Here is a 16,092-nt window from a genome sequence, read left to right as displayed (position 1 = left end):
ACGCTCGCTCGTTATTGGCACGCGAGGAGGACGAACCAGCCCGATGGATCGCTGCAGATCAGGTCGACAGGGCAACGTGCACGGCCACCGCTCTGTCGCCCCCCGGTAGTGGTCTCGTCGACGATCGCTCGCTGCGTGTAACAAGGGGGTGTTTGATCCTAGTAATAAACTTTAGCATAATCACATTAGATGTTCGGATACTATTTAGGAGGACTAAATATACGCTAATTATAAAACTAATTGCAGAATCCCGAGCTAATTCGCGAGATGAATCTATTAAGCCTAATTAATCCATCATTATCAAATGGTTACTGGAGCACCACATTGTCAAATCATGAACTAATTAGACTTAATAGATTCATCTCGCGAATTAGCTCGGGATTCTGCAATTAGTTTTATAATTAGCGTATATTTAGGGCTTGTTCGGCAACAAGGTGTTAAAGTTTAACACCTATCACATCGGATGTTTGGATGCTAATTAGGAGTATTAAATATAGGTTAATTACAAAACTAATTGCACAGATGGAGTCTAATTCGCGAGACGAATCTATTAAGTCTAATTAGTCCATGATTTGATAATGTGGTGCTACGGTAACCATTTGCTAATGTTGGATTAATTAGGCTTAATAGATTCGTCTCGCGAATTAGCTTGGAATTTTGCGATTAGTTTTATAATTAGCTCATGTTTAGTTCTCCTAATTAGCATCCGAACATCTGATGTGACACTATTTAACATCTCGTATCCAAACACCCTCTTAATACTTCTAATCAATATCAAACATATGACGTGACATATGCTAAACTGGCGGTGCTATCCAAACACGCGTAAAGTCTTCCCCTACACTGGCGCGCGCGTATAGCAGTCACTCAGTCAGCCAGTAACAGTCGACGCGCAAAACCCCACGCGTATAGTAACAGTGCCACCATGTCAGCACGCTGTCGCTTCAGAGACATGGACAGTAGGGAGTCAGTCAGGGGAGTCCTTTTTCTTTCTGCAACAAGCAAAGGTTTCGTGTTCCCGTCAAGTTTCAAAAGCTTCGTTTTCGAGTTCCCCTTGTGAACGCAGTGACGTGGGAAGCCCAGGACGCAAGAATTTCAAAAGAGAAGCTCGATTCCAGTGTGCTTGGTAGTGGAGTGGTCCCGCGTTTCCAAGCTACGCGTAAAACGGTAAAAGAGGCTAATGCATGGCACGACGGGGATGTACGTCCTCGGTCAAGAGGACCAACCCGCCCATCCGCCGGCTGACGGCGCCGCTGCCGCCGTGGCTGGATCGGAACACCAGCCGGGCGCCGGCCACGTCCACGGCCACCATCTCTGCGGCCGTGGCGGCCTTCCTTGAGCCGACGCCGCTGTAGGCTCTAGCGACCGTGTTGCCGGCCTAGCAGTCTCACACCGGAGCGGCGCTGTTCCTCTCGTCCTCCGCCTGCAGCATGAGCACCATGTACGGTGCCAGTGTCCAGCAGGAGCAGGTGCTTGAATGTCGCAAGGGCACTCCCAGTGTCCTGCGTCTTGTGTTATTTGGTGCCAATTAATCATGAGTGTGTTCACCTCCCCCTGGCACTGCATTTCTTCCGCTCACCAGCTTCGTCCTCCTCGCCGGCAAGTCGTCATGGCCACCGGGTCAGCGACTTTCGTCAGCAAAAGGTGGAATGGAGCGCCAGTGCATACGGTGGGATGTTTAAGGACTTGCAAAAACAAAGTTCAAGTTAGAGGGTAGATGGTTCAATGTACAAGTTCGAGGATTTGCAATACAATTCTCTCTTTCGTACACAAATCCGTGAGTTACGAGGAGTACCCATTATGAACAACTTAAAACCTTTGTTTTCGAGAGGATGATCAACTCTGCAAATATCAACAGAAACTTGATACATCTGTCGAATTTACATTTATATAGTTAACTAGAAAAATATGTCTGTACGTTTCTACGGACGAATGCCATATGAATATATCATCAGTTTCTTTTGCTACCGCAATTAAGCAACATATATATCTTAGACATCCCATCTATTTTTGCTACCAAAACTCAATATAATTTTAGCCGCTGCTGTGTAGTAAAAAAAACATATAACAATAATAAAATAAAAGAGTTGTTTTCTTTTGGACCGATTATAAAGTTTCAATACATAATACATACACAGCCCAGATCCATATTTTTATGGAGAAACAATTTTTTATTGGCCGGTACATCTTACAAGAGCCTGGCCTGCCATTTTACAATTTTTTTAAGGGCCGGTCAGCCTGGCCTGCCCGCATGGCCCACGCAGAGGCTAATGGCCCAAGAACCTTGGTCTGGGCTAAGAGATCGTTTGGTTCTGGCCCAATGACACCCAAAGTGTGGGCAGATTTCCTATCTATCTTCCGATAGGTTGATAACTAAACATCTATAACCAGCAGTACCTAATAATTGATCGTTCAACGAACTATCTTAATATTTTAGATGAAATATCTCAACATTTTATACATAAAAAATTAGTGAATGTAAAAAAAATGTTGAGAAAAAAATGTTGTGAGTAAAAAAAAAAGTTGGTGCATGTAAAAAATTATTAAGTAATAATGTTGGTCAATGTAAAAAAGTTAAACAAAAATGTTAGTTTATATATAAAATGTTGGTAAATGTCAAGAAATGTTGGTAACAATTAAGTCAGATTTTTTTTAAAAAAATATCAATAAATGTTGATGGATGCTAAAAATATGTTGTACATGTGCTTATAAACTTTAAATATGAGTTGTTTATCTACTTTCTGAGAGACATAGGAAACCCCACATGTGGGAACGATTCTTGCGCCGGTAGTTAGCCAACTTGTTGGTAAAAAAATGGACCGATAGAGCACTGGCATGGGCCCTTCGGTGTGCCATTGCATTGGTTGTGAACCAAGCGGCTTTGGCAGCAATTCAAACGCATTGGACTTCGGTTAGATCCCTTTGCCGACACTCGTCTTGCCTCTCTGGGCAAAGCAAGGCAAGTTTCCAAGGGGTGTTGCACGCGCTTGTCTTGCATCGTGACTCGACTCGATGTGGTGATAGTGGGGCACAATGCAGCGATGGTGAAGTTTGATGCAGGGTTTGATTCGATGGTGGAGCTTGATTCCGCCGTGGGGAACCTCGATTTGATGATGCTAGAGCTCAATTCGACACGGTTCAGGCAGCCCATGCGAACGCACGATTGGGCAAGCGAATATTACTCGTCAAGGAGAGCTGATTTGGCTCTCTTGCGTGAGCAAGGATTTTCTTGCACAACCGAACAAGCTTGCCAACATTGTACATTACTTTATTGAGACTTGACTAGGCAGTGGTAAAATTACTGCAGAGAAGGAACTCTCTGTGAAACACTTGTGTTCTAAGGACCCATGCTTTCTATCCACTATGCTGTACCTAATGATATTAGCCCACTGGTAAGGGAAAGGACTTTATACTGGTCAACTGTGAACATATCAATATCGCCTCACAGATTGGTTCCTGATATATCTCCTAGGTACATGCTTGAATTATCACATTTGGTACATTTATGAACTGCAACACTTCAGTGGGTAGAAGTTAATAGCTTACCTTTGTATGCAATCAGGCTGTTTACAGATTTGCACAAAGCACTAGCCATCCTTCTATTTAACAAAGTTTCTTTTTTTTGTGAGAACAGCATCACAATGTGCGCGAACTTGAAATACCATCTCAAAAGTTTCTGAGCTGATAAATACCATCACAAATATACTTTGAGTTGCAAAATACCATTGCCATCGGTTTACCCTTTTTTTCAGTTTTACTTTTACCGTGAACAACAAACAGAAAAGAGCTTTATGGGAGTTAATTTTTGAAGAATGCCTAAACTGCGCCTGCCCAATCGATCTCTCTCACGGACTTCACTTGGCCATCGACTCAGCCCCGACCCCATGAGCTGACCATGTTAGGTTTGGTTGTGAAACTTGTATGATTTGAGACTCTGCACCCATGTTTGTTGGACAGCAAGAGCCAACATCTATGCTGTTGGATGTCAAGGTCGTAAAACATCGTAACAGTAGTTTATTATTGACAAATATAGGCGAAGGATCCTGACTAGGGATAGTCAGTAGTCACCAAGAGGTAATTCGAGCCGTGGAAGGTAATTCCACTTTGATGCTTTCCTTGCTGACGAAATGGCTTTGCGTAGCAGGGATTAGAGGAGCCATAGCTGGAACTGGAAGGGGTCAGCCATGGAGCCATAGATGAAGTTCGGGCGCGTTCGCTTCAGCTTATTCAGCCGGCTTATCAGCCACCAAACAGTGTTTTTCTCTCACAATAAATCAGCCGTTTCAGCTTTTCAGCCGGCTTATAAGCTGAAGCGAACAAGCCCGAAGAACATGCACGAAGGACATTATTATCTTTCACGTATTTTCAGTTGGCGCACAGTATAGAAGTATGTCTTCTGAAGTGTTCATGACATGCTGTCGATACAATGTTGGGTCTCATGTTCGTAAAACATTGTAACAGCAGGTTATTATAGACACGACACATGAAGAGAAGGCACATCACTTTCATTTGATTTTAATGCTTTGCTGCCTTCATTCACCACGATTCTATTTTTTTTAAGAAAATTCACCGCCATCCAATTGGTGGTATATGCAGTTTCGGTCTGAACAAAAGCAAATACTGCTAGTTTCAGTGTCTACATGAACGACAGCAGCAGCCAGAGATAAATCAACATCACTCATGGCAAATCACACAGGTTGTTAGATGTTAATTGTTTCCAATAGGTTGGCCCCTGCACTCGTCGCATACCAACAGCAGTAATATGCACAGATAAATCAAATGGTACAGTATAACACATGCAAATTACAGTATCCTGGCAAAGCAACAGGTGGTAAGCAGTAGTAGTAACAGCAACACAAGACATCACACGCTTAGTGTAAGAGGAGGCTAGGCAAGGTGTTAAATTGAATAGACCTACTTGACCTGTGACAGTGGCACCGACTTCTTCCACTGGAAGTGCTGTTCTTCCGGCTTTTCTGGTGCGAGCGAGCTGCTCATTCAGTAGGAGTCATGAGCTGGGCTGTCTGAGTGCATGTCCATGGACGAGTCGTTCGATGCCGTGGGGTTGGCGTCGCGGCTTGCGCCATTCGCGAAGTACCCTGCTTCCCCGCCCTGTTCTAGGTGGTATGGCTGCAGGCTCCGCCGGATGGGGCTGGACAACGCATTCGAAAAGACCATGGAGTTCTTAGACTGTGCCAACCCAGGATTTCCTGGCACGAATGAGCTTGGCGATGGTTGCTGGTTACTTGTGTTGGGGATATGCACTGTAGGTGCAGTGATTTGGCTAGGATATTGTGACCTTGGAGAGGCTGATGCGTTGTCTCCTCCGTACTGAATCTCATGCTACACATACAAGCGATTCATAAGCATCTGTAGTCATTCTTTGCCTAGAAATGTGCAAAACGAAAAACAATGGTGTAACAGTTTGCTAGGATGCTTCGGCTGGAGATTAAATAGGTGAAAATAATAGCCAGTGGACAGGAAAAGGATCTTAGGTAAGTATGCAAGGACAGTAAGTTCATCTTATCTGATTCATCATAAATCATTATCCATTAATTGTAAGGTCAGAAGCCAGCAACACTTAGCGCATATTTCAGTAATTTACATGATGTATGAAATGGTGATATCTCCAAGTTTTTACTCCATACTTTAACTCTAACGAGCTCCTTTTTCAGATTGGATAGCAATACAAAAGGGGGATGAATGCAAACTTACCTGGATGTGGGAGGCTATATCAGCAACTGTCAGCCTCAAGCCATTTTCGTGCTGCCTCAAGATCCACTCATAAAGCTTTTCCTGCATCAACCAGATAAAGTAGAGTTTTAGTTACTAACATCAGGGGAATAAAGAATTACCATATCAATAACAGACAGTGAAAAGAAACAGAGGTGCCAATACTAATGAGAGCATTATGGATAGGTACATTGTCAGCCTACAATCGCTGCAGTTTCATGACAACCATACAGTCTCTGGGTTTATGCAGCATATATTTGTACACAAGAATAGTCACAACGAGGGATGCAAATAAAGCAGTTGCGCATAAATGGACATAACAAACAGAAGGGATAACGGACAAAGCGAGGTGATATGTCACGAGCAAAAGGGGATGAACAACAACCCCTCTGCACATAGCTTTGTGTAACCGGGAGAAGGACTGTTGAGTAAAAAATCAGAGAGAGAAGGGTTCCCCGATAAGGAAAATTGACCCGATATCCATAAATCACAGTATTTTTGTTCGTGCTCTGCACCATGTTTTTCCTGTATAGAGGTCGCTCACAGCTCAATCTAAGATTGAGATGAAAAAGACATAATTTGCACCTTTGGAAACACCACAGTGAAAGAAAAAGCTGCATGGGGTTGCAAGTACATAATGGCCAATATTGAGTCTGTCATTAACCCCAGGACATGGAAAAAGTTCAGGAGGATATTCTGCAAAAGAAAGCAAGAAACCCAGTTCCCCCACATTGGAATGTCAAAATCAGTGCCAGAAGGCCCAATTACCCTAATGTATTGGCTGAATGGAGCATGGACAAGATTAACTAGTTTTAAGTATATGTGCATTGTCTATTTGACAAGGTGGAAGCACATGGGGAGATGATTACAGCCAGCAGAAGATGGATAAGGATAAAGAACAAGATGGTCAACGATTGTGATTGCGTCCTGGGTAGCCATTGCCTTCGTAGAACTTAATTGAAATGCCTTGCGGACACCTCTCCCCAAGGTTCAAGTTTTTTAGATGGTCATTAATTTGGGGGGAGGACAAAGCAGTTTGGCATGAAAATTTCTTCATAGAAGGGCACACTGCACCTTCCAAATGCCATTTAGAAACAGTTTTGTGAAGAGGTTAACACATGCTACTAGAGGTGCAGTGATCACCTGTGGTGAGGATGCAAAAATCAAGCATTCATTCCAAGAACTAACTGTACCAAGTTTCTGCCTACATTATTCCATAGTAAGTGTAGGCTACCTGAGATGATATTTCAACAGTTTGTTGTGCTTCATTGACATTGCAATGGACTACTGAAAGTCCAGAACCAGATGTTCAGCACTACACTGTTTAAGTGGTTATGCACAAAACAAAAGATGTAGAGCCAGTGAACCGCATCAGGAAACGCACGTGAACTGTAAAATAGACGCCAATAGTGACTGTTCTAATGCATTAGCTGTTGTCCCATTCGATAAGGGTGTACTGGTCTATCCATTCAATAAGATAAGCAGAAGAGATTTTGTCCAAATAGACTTAGCAATCATCTTCCACTGTACTAATGTCAACTTCCTACCTAACACTGAGACACAGCTGATCATAAAACAATACCTATCATACACATTGAGTACTGAAATCTCTTACCAAAACCACAATCAAAGATGCTACAAGTTGCAGTGCCAAGACACGTCTACCTAGACTTGGGTTAGTACAGACCTACCCTGAATGGTGAGGCTTCCCATATGGCAGTGCACAAGCAAAGTAAAGCTGAAAAGGATGCATCCTTGCCTCCTTGGTACCACTGCTGAAGTAACCTGCCCCATAAGTAAAGTCTCTCCCGTCCCCCTGCTTTCGGATTGCACACCCTCACTCTGAACCTAACCAAGCCTCCTAATCTGACCCTAGCAATTTGCAACGTACAAAGTAGAGATGCCCACATCCGTTTCCACCCAGAGTAAAAAAGCTAAAGCAACACGGAAGAATCAGAATGGGGCAAGGGGTGGAAATTAGAGCTGCTAAAATTCCAATCAGAATGGCCTCAAGTGCCAATGCAACAGTTGTTGTTGTATCAATCAATTTTGCCGGAACCTCTCGTGTGAATAGAGTATTCGGAGCAGTCAACACTCAACATGACAAGCTAGCTATAAGCAGGAATTTATCTTAGGAAATGCTGGCAGTAGACACGGATCGAAATTAATCGTGCACATGACACCCATCCATCCACGAAATTCAGTCGGAAGTTGCATCGGGACGTCAAAACCGCATCCCCATCCTAGCGCGGTGTCATATCATTTGGCATGGCAAGCAACAATCCAAATCAGTAACGAATCGAACCTAAGAATCAAATCTCCCCCGCAAACAAAAGAGGCCCTGGCGCAGAAATCACGAACCAGTCGAGCCTAAACGCACAAATTCCCACCACCACCACCACCGCAGCAGAGTCCCAAACGGCCCAAACAGGGTGTGGGTCCGAAATCACCGGCCCCCGGGACACAAATCTCCTCCGCCAGCGCCGCCGGGACTTGGAGCCCAGCCACCCGAATCCGCCGCGGAGTGGGAGAGGAGAGGAGAGATGAGATGGCAGGCCGCGTGGGCCGAACGTACCATGGCGTGCCGCTCGCCGGCGTGGAAGGAGCCCTTCTGCGCGCCCATGGCGAGCGTGTAGAGCTGCGAGAGCGAGTTGGCGGCGCCCCGGAAGGCCCCGTAGAGCGCCCGGTCCGTCTCCTCGAGCCGCGCCGCCTCCGCCTTGCGCTTCTTCCCGGCCATCTGTCCCGATCCGTCGGCGCCCGCCCAGTCCCGGCCCGGAGGAGAAGGGAAGGAAGGGAGCCCCTACCCTACCTAGGGACGAGGAGGAGGAGACCCGCTGCGAGATGGCCCCCGGCCCCCGGCGGCGAGGTGACGTCGACGCGCACGAAGCGGCGGCTTTACGTCTCTCTCGCTCTATCCCTGCGTTTCTCTCTTTTACTTTTTCGCCCTCTGCTCTCGCTCGTCTCCGTGGTTTTGGTTGGTTGGCTTCTCCTCTTCTCTCATATCATCTCCCCCGTGCTGTGGTGGGCGCGGATGCGGATGCAGACGCTAATTGCTGGCGACGGGGCCCGCATGGCGGTGGGAGAGGGGGTGTGTACGGGCACGTGGCGAGGGGGTGGGGGCGGCCCGCACGTGGGCCTTGACTGATTGACGGCGTGGCAGCGTGGGGCTGCCAGGTGGGACCTCGGAGCCTGCCCGCCTGGCAGTGCCAGTGTCACGCCGCCCGCTCTCTCGATATCCGGTAGGGGATGGATACGAAAATTCGAATTATCCAAATCCGTATCCGTTTAAAACGCTAATATGATATCCGGAATCGTATTCGAAACGTGGATGTTAAATGGATGTATCTGAATTCGATTTCTCATATTTTTTATCCGGTTCCAGATTCGTATTCGACAAAAATGTGAAATATCCAACAATATCCGTATCCGCAAAGAACAAAGTACCCAATGAAACCATCTAAAACGTATTACATTACTAAATACTAATTACAAATGATGCTAATTTTCACATTGCTAATAAATAATTATTTACACAAGTTAAACTATTAGAAAGTTAAAATTATGTTAACTAAATATTAGTGGTATATAATGATAAATTTTAATTAATTATAATATGACTAATCATATTAATTTTAAATATATTATACTATTCATTAAATGAATAAATCATATTTAAATGTATTAATGAACTTATTTTTATTATTAAATAATATATATTTACGGAAATACTTATTTTTATATTTATCTTGATATATTTAACTATTTATTAATAAATATGTTATGTTCAATAAGATATCTATTATGTACCTCATAATTACCCTACTAATTTTTTATCAATTATAAAATTATTGATAAAGCAAAATTGATACTTATTATGACCCTATGTTATAATTCAAGCAAGTATCCAAATGCGAGTCCGAGTTCAAACTATTCGATAATATTTGTATTCGAATTCGATTTAAAATATGGTAAATAATGCTATTCAAATTCGATGGATACGTCTCCTGAATCCATCCCGGGATTCCAGTGGGACGGTGAGCTCGGTCGTTAACGGGCCCTGGGCTGTTACAGCTCGACGGGTCTTTTCGGCCCATTTTGTTTATTTAAGCGGCGAGCAGGCCCACCAAGGTGGCACTACTTGGTTTGACTTTGGGCCCAACGACCATCATAACAAGCATAAAAACCTTTCCGTGGCTCATGGTGGTAGAAATTGATTTTCGGGAAAAAAAAATAGTTCTTTTTCAACCATTTTTTATTCTACCCAAACATAAAATTTGGTATTTCTAATCACTTTCACCTCTATGTCGCATTTCTCACATAGTAGTTATTTTAGAACATATAGTAAATTTCCGACCGACCGAGCATTGTTTTCATCCTAGTCCCATACGTCCATACATCCAACTTAATTGTAAAAATAGAGTATATACAAAAATAAATGTCCCTTTTTTGCGGCAACTTAATATTTTGTGAACAGCGCATGGTACTCTCTTTTAAAAGAAAATTTGGGCATATCTTAATTTTAAAAAAGGAGTCAAATGTGGCTAAGTAGAAGTCAACACCAATGGCGAAGTAACAAAGATACGAAACCTGGGGAAGAAGAGCATCCGTCTGCGACCTCAAGCGAGGAGCAGCCGCGCGTCGACCAACAAGAAGTCGCTTCGTGCCTTTTTTTTTTTTGACGGCATACCGGGCGTGATTATACGTGTCCGGTAATGTACACTACCCAGAGTGATTTCAAAAAGAAAAGGAGAGAAAGAAATACACTAGCGACAGAGTAATTAACATGCAGGTTACTTTATCAAATTCATTACATGACTCATAAAAGCGCGGCACGCGACCATTAACTCGTCGTAATAAGGTCGCCGGCGCCCGCCTGGCCGGCCGTCGCGGTGCGACGGGTGCCGCCGGCTGGTTTATGCGCTGCCTCTGCCTCTCACGTAGAACGACGGCGCCACGGCACCGCCCTCGCTGCTGTCAGCTGCAGCGCCCCGCCGGCGCGTCCGCCTGCTCTTCGCCGTCCTGCGCCTCCGCCGGAGTGCGGCGACCGTGTCGGTGAACGCGCGGAGGATGTCCCTGTGCACCGCGCGGTCGTTGAGGTGGAGGTAGCAGAAGAGCAGCTCCTCCATGAAGTCCCAGTCCACCGCCGGCGCCCCGGCGGTGGCGGCGGCGGCGCTGCTGCGGTCCGAGGCGGCGTCCACCATCTCCCGCATGGACCGCCGGAAGTCCTCGTACGGCGCCGCGGAGAACGTCACCACCGCGACGCCGGCGCCGCCGAACACTGCCTTATTGGCCGGTGCGGCAGCAGGCGTTGGTGGCAGCGGCGGCGCCACGTCGTCGCACTCCTCGCTGGCGCCGTCGCTGCTGCTGTAACGATCCCGCGGCGACGACGAGCCGCCGTCGACGGCCACAGCCGCCCCAGTACTCGGACCGATCCGGAGTGACCTGAAGTTGACGTTGAGTGCGTCCCCGAGGTCGTCGTCCTCGTGCGCGGGGCGGTGGCGGCGGCCGGAGGCGAAGGAGTGGGTCCGGGGATTGTGCATGCACCCGGAGAGGAACGACGCGGCGGCGGAGGAAGATGGCGTCGGCGGCTCGCCCTCGCCGCTCGCGTTGGCCTGGTGGCCGCCACCGTGGCGGGCGTGGAGCTTCTTGAGGGCTTTGGACAGGTGCAGGAACGACTTGTGGAGCTGGAGCCTCGCGCGGTTCTTGCACGCCGCGGCCTGCTTGGCGCTCTCCTCGGCCATGGCGTCGACGTCCTCCTCCTCCTTCTCCATGCCTGCGATTTCTTGAACTCTCTCTCTGTGGATCTTGAGACGCTTTTTTGCGGTGGCTCTGATGTTCCAGAGGAGGACGAGAGGCTACATTTATGTGCACGGCCCGGGAGAGTTACGTGTAAGGTCATGTTCGGTTCCACGGGACCTCCTTTTAGTATTTTCTAGTCCTTAAACTTCTAAACAGAGGGGCTAAATAAAAATAGTTCTCTAATCTCTTAGGGGTGATTAAAGGGAACTAAAGGCTTAGAGGACACCCCCTACCCCTCATTATTGCCCCGTTCCCCATCTGTCTTGAACCCTCCCGAACGCGTCACCTCTACCCATTCTCACTCGCTGCCCTCCCCGCCGCCGCCCTCGCTGCTCCCCACGCTGCCGTCACCGTCCCCTCTCCTCCCCACGTTGGCGCCACCGCCCCCGATTCGCGCTCTAATTTCATCTGATATGATGTTCCATTACTACTAGCTTTGTTGTTTTATCATGAGTTGTTTTGCTATGATGTGATACTCCATTAGGTAGTATATATGTTGATTTGGTCCATTAGGTAGATTTAACTAATTATGTTTTCTATAATAGAACCATTTTGACAAGGCTAATTGGACCGAAGAAAGCACAAATATATTATGTGATCTTGTTGTTGAACAAATAAGGGTAGGGAATTGTCTAAATGGGATAATGTCAACTAGAGGTTGCAATGAGATATGACAACAATTTTTTACAAAGACTGGTCTCACACATTCAACCAAACAAATGAGGAATAGATGGACTCAATGCAAGACCCTTTACACTTTCTGGTTGTTTAAACAATATATTGCATTAGGCCGAGCACCTGATGGAACAATCCAAGCACCGGCTGCCTTCTGGAAAAAAACACATAGAGGCAATTTATCTTTGAACCATGTCATCATATCTTCATGACTATGATTATTACTTTACTTTGTATGTTCATTTGTGCATTTCAGAAAAACCGGAGTGTAAAAAGTTCCAGTACGGCGTACCTCCGTACATGGAGCAACTAGCTGAGATGTTCTATGGGGTGATAGTAGATGGATCCACCTCATGCATCCCTGGACAAGCACCTCATGAGTTTGAAGGAACATATGGGGATGAGGAAGGTGAAGATGCAGATGGAGAGGCTTTCTAAACAGTCCAATGAGTAGTAGCAGCCGCAAGAGGGCAAGTAGCACTACAGATACAGCCACAAGTCCACCCAAAAAAAGCAAAAGTTCAATGTTGAAGATGTTTTAGGGGCTGATTACAGAGTTACCAACTGCCAAAAACGAGGAACAATAAACCTTAGCTCAAATTACAAACAACAAGATAAGCCAAGAAAAGCAAGAGATGAAACAAGAAATAGCAAGATGCTTGTAGAGTGTGGGGCAACTAAATATACAGAGGAATACTTCATGGCTACTAAGTTGTTTCGAGATGAATACAACTAGAATATCTTTTGCCAGTTTTATTTAAATGAAGAAAGGTTCATGTGGTTGAAGAGATGGTGGAAGGACAGGAGTGAGTGATGATTTTAAGTGATTTGATGTAGTAGCTTAATCTATGTGGAACCTCTGAATGTTTGTTAAACTCTTTTTTGTGTGTTGAACCTCTGAATGTTTGTTGAACTTTTTATTGTGTGATGAACCTTTGAATATGTAATTTTATTTTTTGTTGAAGTACTTGCTGCTGCTGATTGTAATTATGATCATAATAATCCTATTGATGGTAATTTCTTGCTTGTGCAAACAGGTGACTGATGATGAGGACGCACTAGCAAATTATGTCTTGAGGTGTCAAAAGAAGAGGAGAAGAATTGCTATTGTTGCTAGTGCCATGATCAGTATGTACCACTTTGATACATAAACGAACAAATCGAAGTCAGAGTACCAACCGAAAGTGGTTATGAATGAATTATGAAAATACTAGGAAATAGGAATTCTTACTACAACATATTTAGAATGAGCAGGAGTGTGTTTGATAAGCTTCATAATTTGCTTGTTGAGTCATATGGATTGAAGTCCACACGGAGGATGTCATCAGTGGAGACTTTAGAGCTGTTTTTATGGATATGTGGTGCCCCTCAGTCTATTAGACAAGCTGAAAATCATTTTACTAGGTCACTCGAGACATGTAGTAGGAAGTTTATAAAGTATTGCATAGTGTGAGCAAGCTTGCATCTGATATCATTAGGCCAGTAGACCCTGAAGTTAGGAGTGTGCATCATAGGTTGCAATCTCCTCATTTTTCTCCGTACTTTGACAATTGTATTGGAGCAATAGATGGGAACATGTACTTTGAAAATCGTTTTACTAGCAAGGCAGTGCAACGTACGGAAAGATATGGATATACCAGTCAAAATGTGTTGGCCATATGTGACTTCGATATGAGATTTACTTTTGTCATGGCGGGATGGCCTGGCTCAGTTCATGATACGAGGGTGTTCAAAGATGCAATTGAGAAGTATGGAGATAATTTTCCACATCCACCTGAAGGTATGACATGTTATATGATCTGTTTTGTCTCATAGTTGCAATACTTGCCATGTGACTTACATTAAAATTTTGAATGTGTAGGCAAGTTCTATCTTGTCGACTCAGGGTACCCAAACCGATCGGGTTATCTTGCACCGTACAAGGGTACAAAGTATTATCTCCCGAAGTATCAACAAGGCCCAATGCCAAGAGGTAAAAAAGAGCAATTTAATTATGCACATTCTTCACTTCAAAATGTCATCAAGTGATCTTTTGGAGTTTTGAAGATGAAGTGGAGGATTTTGTTAGATCTACCGAGTTATCCGATGCCAAAGCAAAGCTAAATAATTATCGCATGCATGGCACTTAATAATTTTATTCGAGAGAGTTATTTGGCGGATAAGGACTTTGATTTGTGTGATCATGGTGAAAACTATGTTCCATTGTCCAAAGCATCGTCTTTTCAAGGAAATATAGCTAATACATGTCAAGGGGACGAAGATCAAAGCATAAATCAGTTTCGTGATTAGATAGCCGATGGTTTGTTTAGTAGGTCATAGCTGTGATGGTTTCTAATGCATGAATATTATTTCAAATGTATGGATAATTTTTCAAATGTATGATCAATTTGGGGAGTGCATAGCCGGCCAGCAGCGCGGGAACAACGGCAGCGGGAGATGCAGATTTTGTGCATTGAGTAGGGGTATTTTGGTATTTGTTCATCTACTTTAATGGCTCTTAGCCCTTCAAACAGAGTAGGGATTAAAGTTTAGTCCCTAGGCTAAACTTTAGTTAGGCCATGTTTAGTTACTCCCAACTCCCAACTTTGACACTATGCAAAAAGAAGATTCCCCATCACATCAAACTTGCGGTACATACATGGAGTACTAAATGTAGATGAAATTAAAAACTAATTGCACAGTTTTGTTGTACTTTGCGAGACGAATCTTTTGAGCCTAATTAGTCAATATTTGGACAATAATTTACAAATACAAACGAAACGCTACAGTGTGCTACAGTGCTGTAACAGTAATTTGGCACCTCCCAAATTCCCCAACTAAACACGGCCTTAGGGACTAAAGGAACCCTGCTCGCACTAAGGTGGTTTCACTTTAGTAGGTTGACCTTTGATTGATTCTCTCCCTGCTCCAAAGTACTTTGGTCTCCTTTTTCATACAAGACAACCCGCACGCACACAAACGTACATGATGCATCGACATGGCCGCATCATCCATCGTAGGTGATGCTTGCACGACCGTGTCAGGATTAGCGTGCCACTTGGGATATGATAGTTCATTTTGGATTTTACTCAAGTCAAATTCTTAATTATACCTTTGATCACGTTGTTTATACAAAATCATAGCGCAAGATCTACAATGCAATTTTTTTTTCAAGATTTCAAGACTTATTTCACAATGAATTTAATGAAACCAATTTGTGATTGTGAATGCTGATGATTTTTTTTCCTACAAACTATCAAAGTTAGATAAATTTTATTTAGAACAAAATTAAAACTAACAATAATTTAGAACGAAAGGAAGGGACTAAGTATCGGTTGATTGGAGAGCACAGCCCCGGTCAAAAAGGATCAATAAAACCAGACGTGTCCTAAAGCACGCACGCCTCCATGCATAACCCGAACATGATCATCGTTCACAAAGAATATATGAGATGTGTCATCAAACTTACAGAACTATGTGTCATCAAACTTTGGCATTCACTCAGTCACATCAGATGCAAATGCACTAGGATCTCGACAACACCTCTTTTTCACAAGGATCGTATGCAAAACGCTCCCACAAAAAGCAGAGTGGAAACGGATTCATCAAGCTCATCGCACATGAATGGATCGCTCTGCCACTAGCCTTATAGCCAGCGAGTGGCTCGATCAGTGGCAGTGTGGCACAACACAAGACTGACGGCACGAAGCACAGGGTTTGTGCACATGTCACATCAAATGTTTAGATACTAATTAGGAGTATTAAATGTAGACTATTTACAAAACCGATTACATAAGTGGAGGCTAAACGGCGAGACGAATCTATTAAGTCTAATTAGTCCATAATTTGACAATGTGTTGCTACAGTAAACATTTGCTAATGATGGATTAATTAGGCTTAAATAGA

At 44.3% G+C, this 16,092-nt stretch overlaps 2 protein-coding genes across 2 annotated transcripts; both read right to left on the bottom strand.

The window, feature by feature from the left end:
- Positions 1-4,700: 4,700 nt before the first annotated feature.
- On the bottom strand, positions 4,701-8,712 carry LOC101777921. The gene is made up of 3 exons (XM_004956591.4): positions 8,309-8,712; positions 5,716-5,796; positions 4,701-5,343 (listed from the first exon to the last, which is right to left on the bottom strand). Exons 1-3 carry the CDS (start codon positions 8,468-8,470, stop codon positions 4,999-5,001), a joined length of 588 nt encoding a protein of 195 aa, XP_004956648.1. The 5' UTR covers positions 8,471-8,712; the 3' UTR covers positions 4,701-4,998.
- A 1,567-nt stretch (positions 8,713-10,279) lies between these two features.
- LOC101777510 (transcription repressor OFP11) lies at positions 10,280-11,568 on the bottom strand. Its single transcript, XM_004956590.2, has one exon. It carries the CDS (start codon positions 11,502-11,504, stop codon positions 10,647-10,649), a length of 858 nt encoding a protein of 285 aa, XP_004956647.1. The 5' UTR covers positions 11,505-11,568; the 3' UTR covers positions 10,280-10,646.
- Between the last annotated feature and the right edge of the window lie 4,524 nt (positions 11,569-16,092).

This window comes from Setaria italica, chromosome II (genome assembly GCF_000263155.2).
Source record: "Setaria italica strain Yugu1 chromosome II, Setaria_italica_v2.0, whole genome shotgun sequence".
NCBI lineage: Eukaryota > Viridiplantae > Streptophyta > Magnoliopsida > Poales > Poaceae > Setaria > Setaria italica.
Note: the sequence above shows the minus strand (reverse complement) of the source record. Positions and strands in the feature narration are given on the sequence as shown.

Bases quoted from the DNA above. Each gene is read 5' to 3' on its own strand.
- LOC101777510 (XM_004956590.2), bottom strand. From the start codon at position 11,504: ATGGAGAAGGAGGAGGAGGACGTCGACGCCATGGCCGAGGAGAGCGCC.
- LOC101777921 (XM_004956591.4), bottom strand. From the start codon at position 8,470: ATGGCCGGGAAGAAGCGCAAGGCGGAGGCGGCGCGGCTCGAGGAGACG. The intron at 5,797-8,308 runs GTACGTTCGGCC...TGGTTGATGCAG, and splicing joins CCGGCGAGCGGCACGCCATG to GAAAAGCTTTATGAGTGGAT. The intron at 5,344-5,715 runs GTAAGTTTGCAT...TTGTATGTGTAG, and splicing joins ATATAGCCTCCCACATCCAG to CATGAGATTCAGTACGGAGG.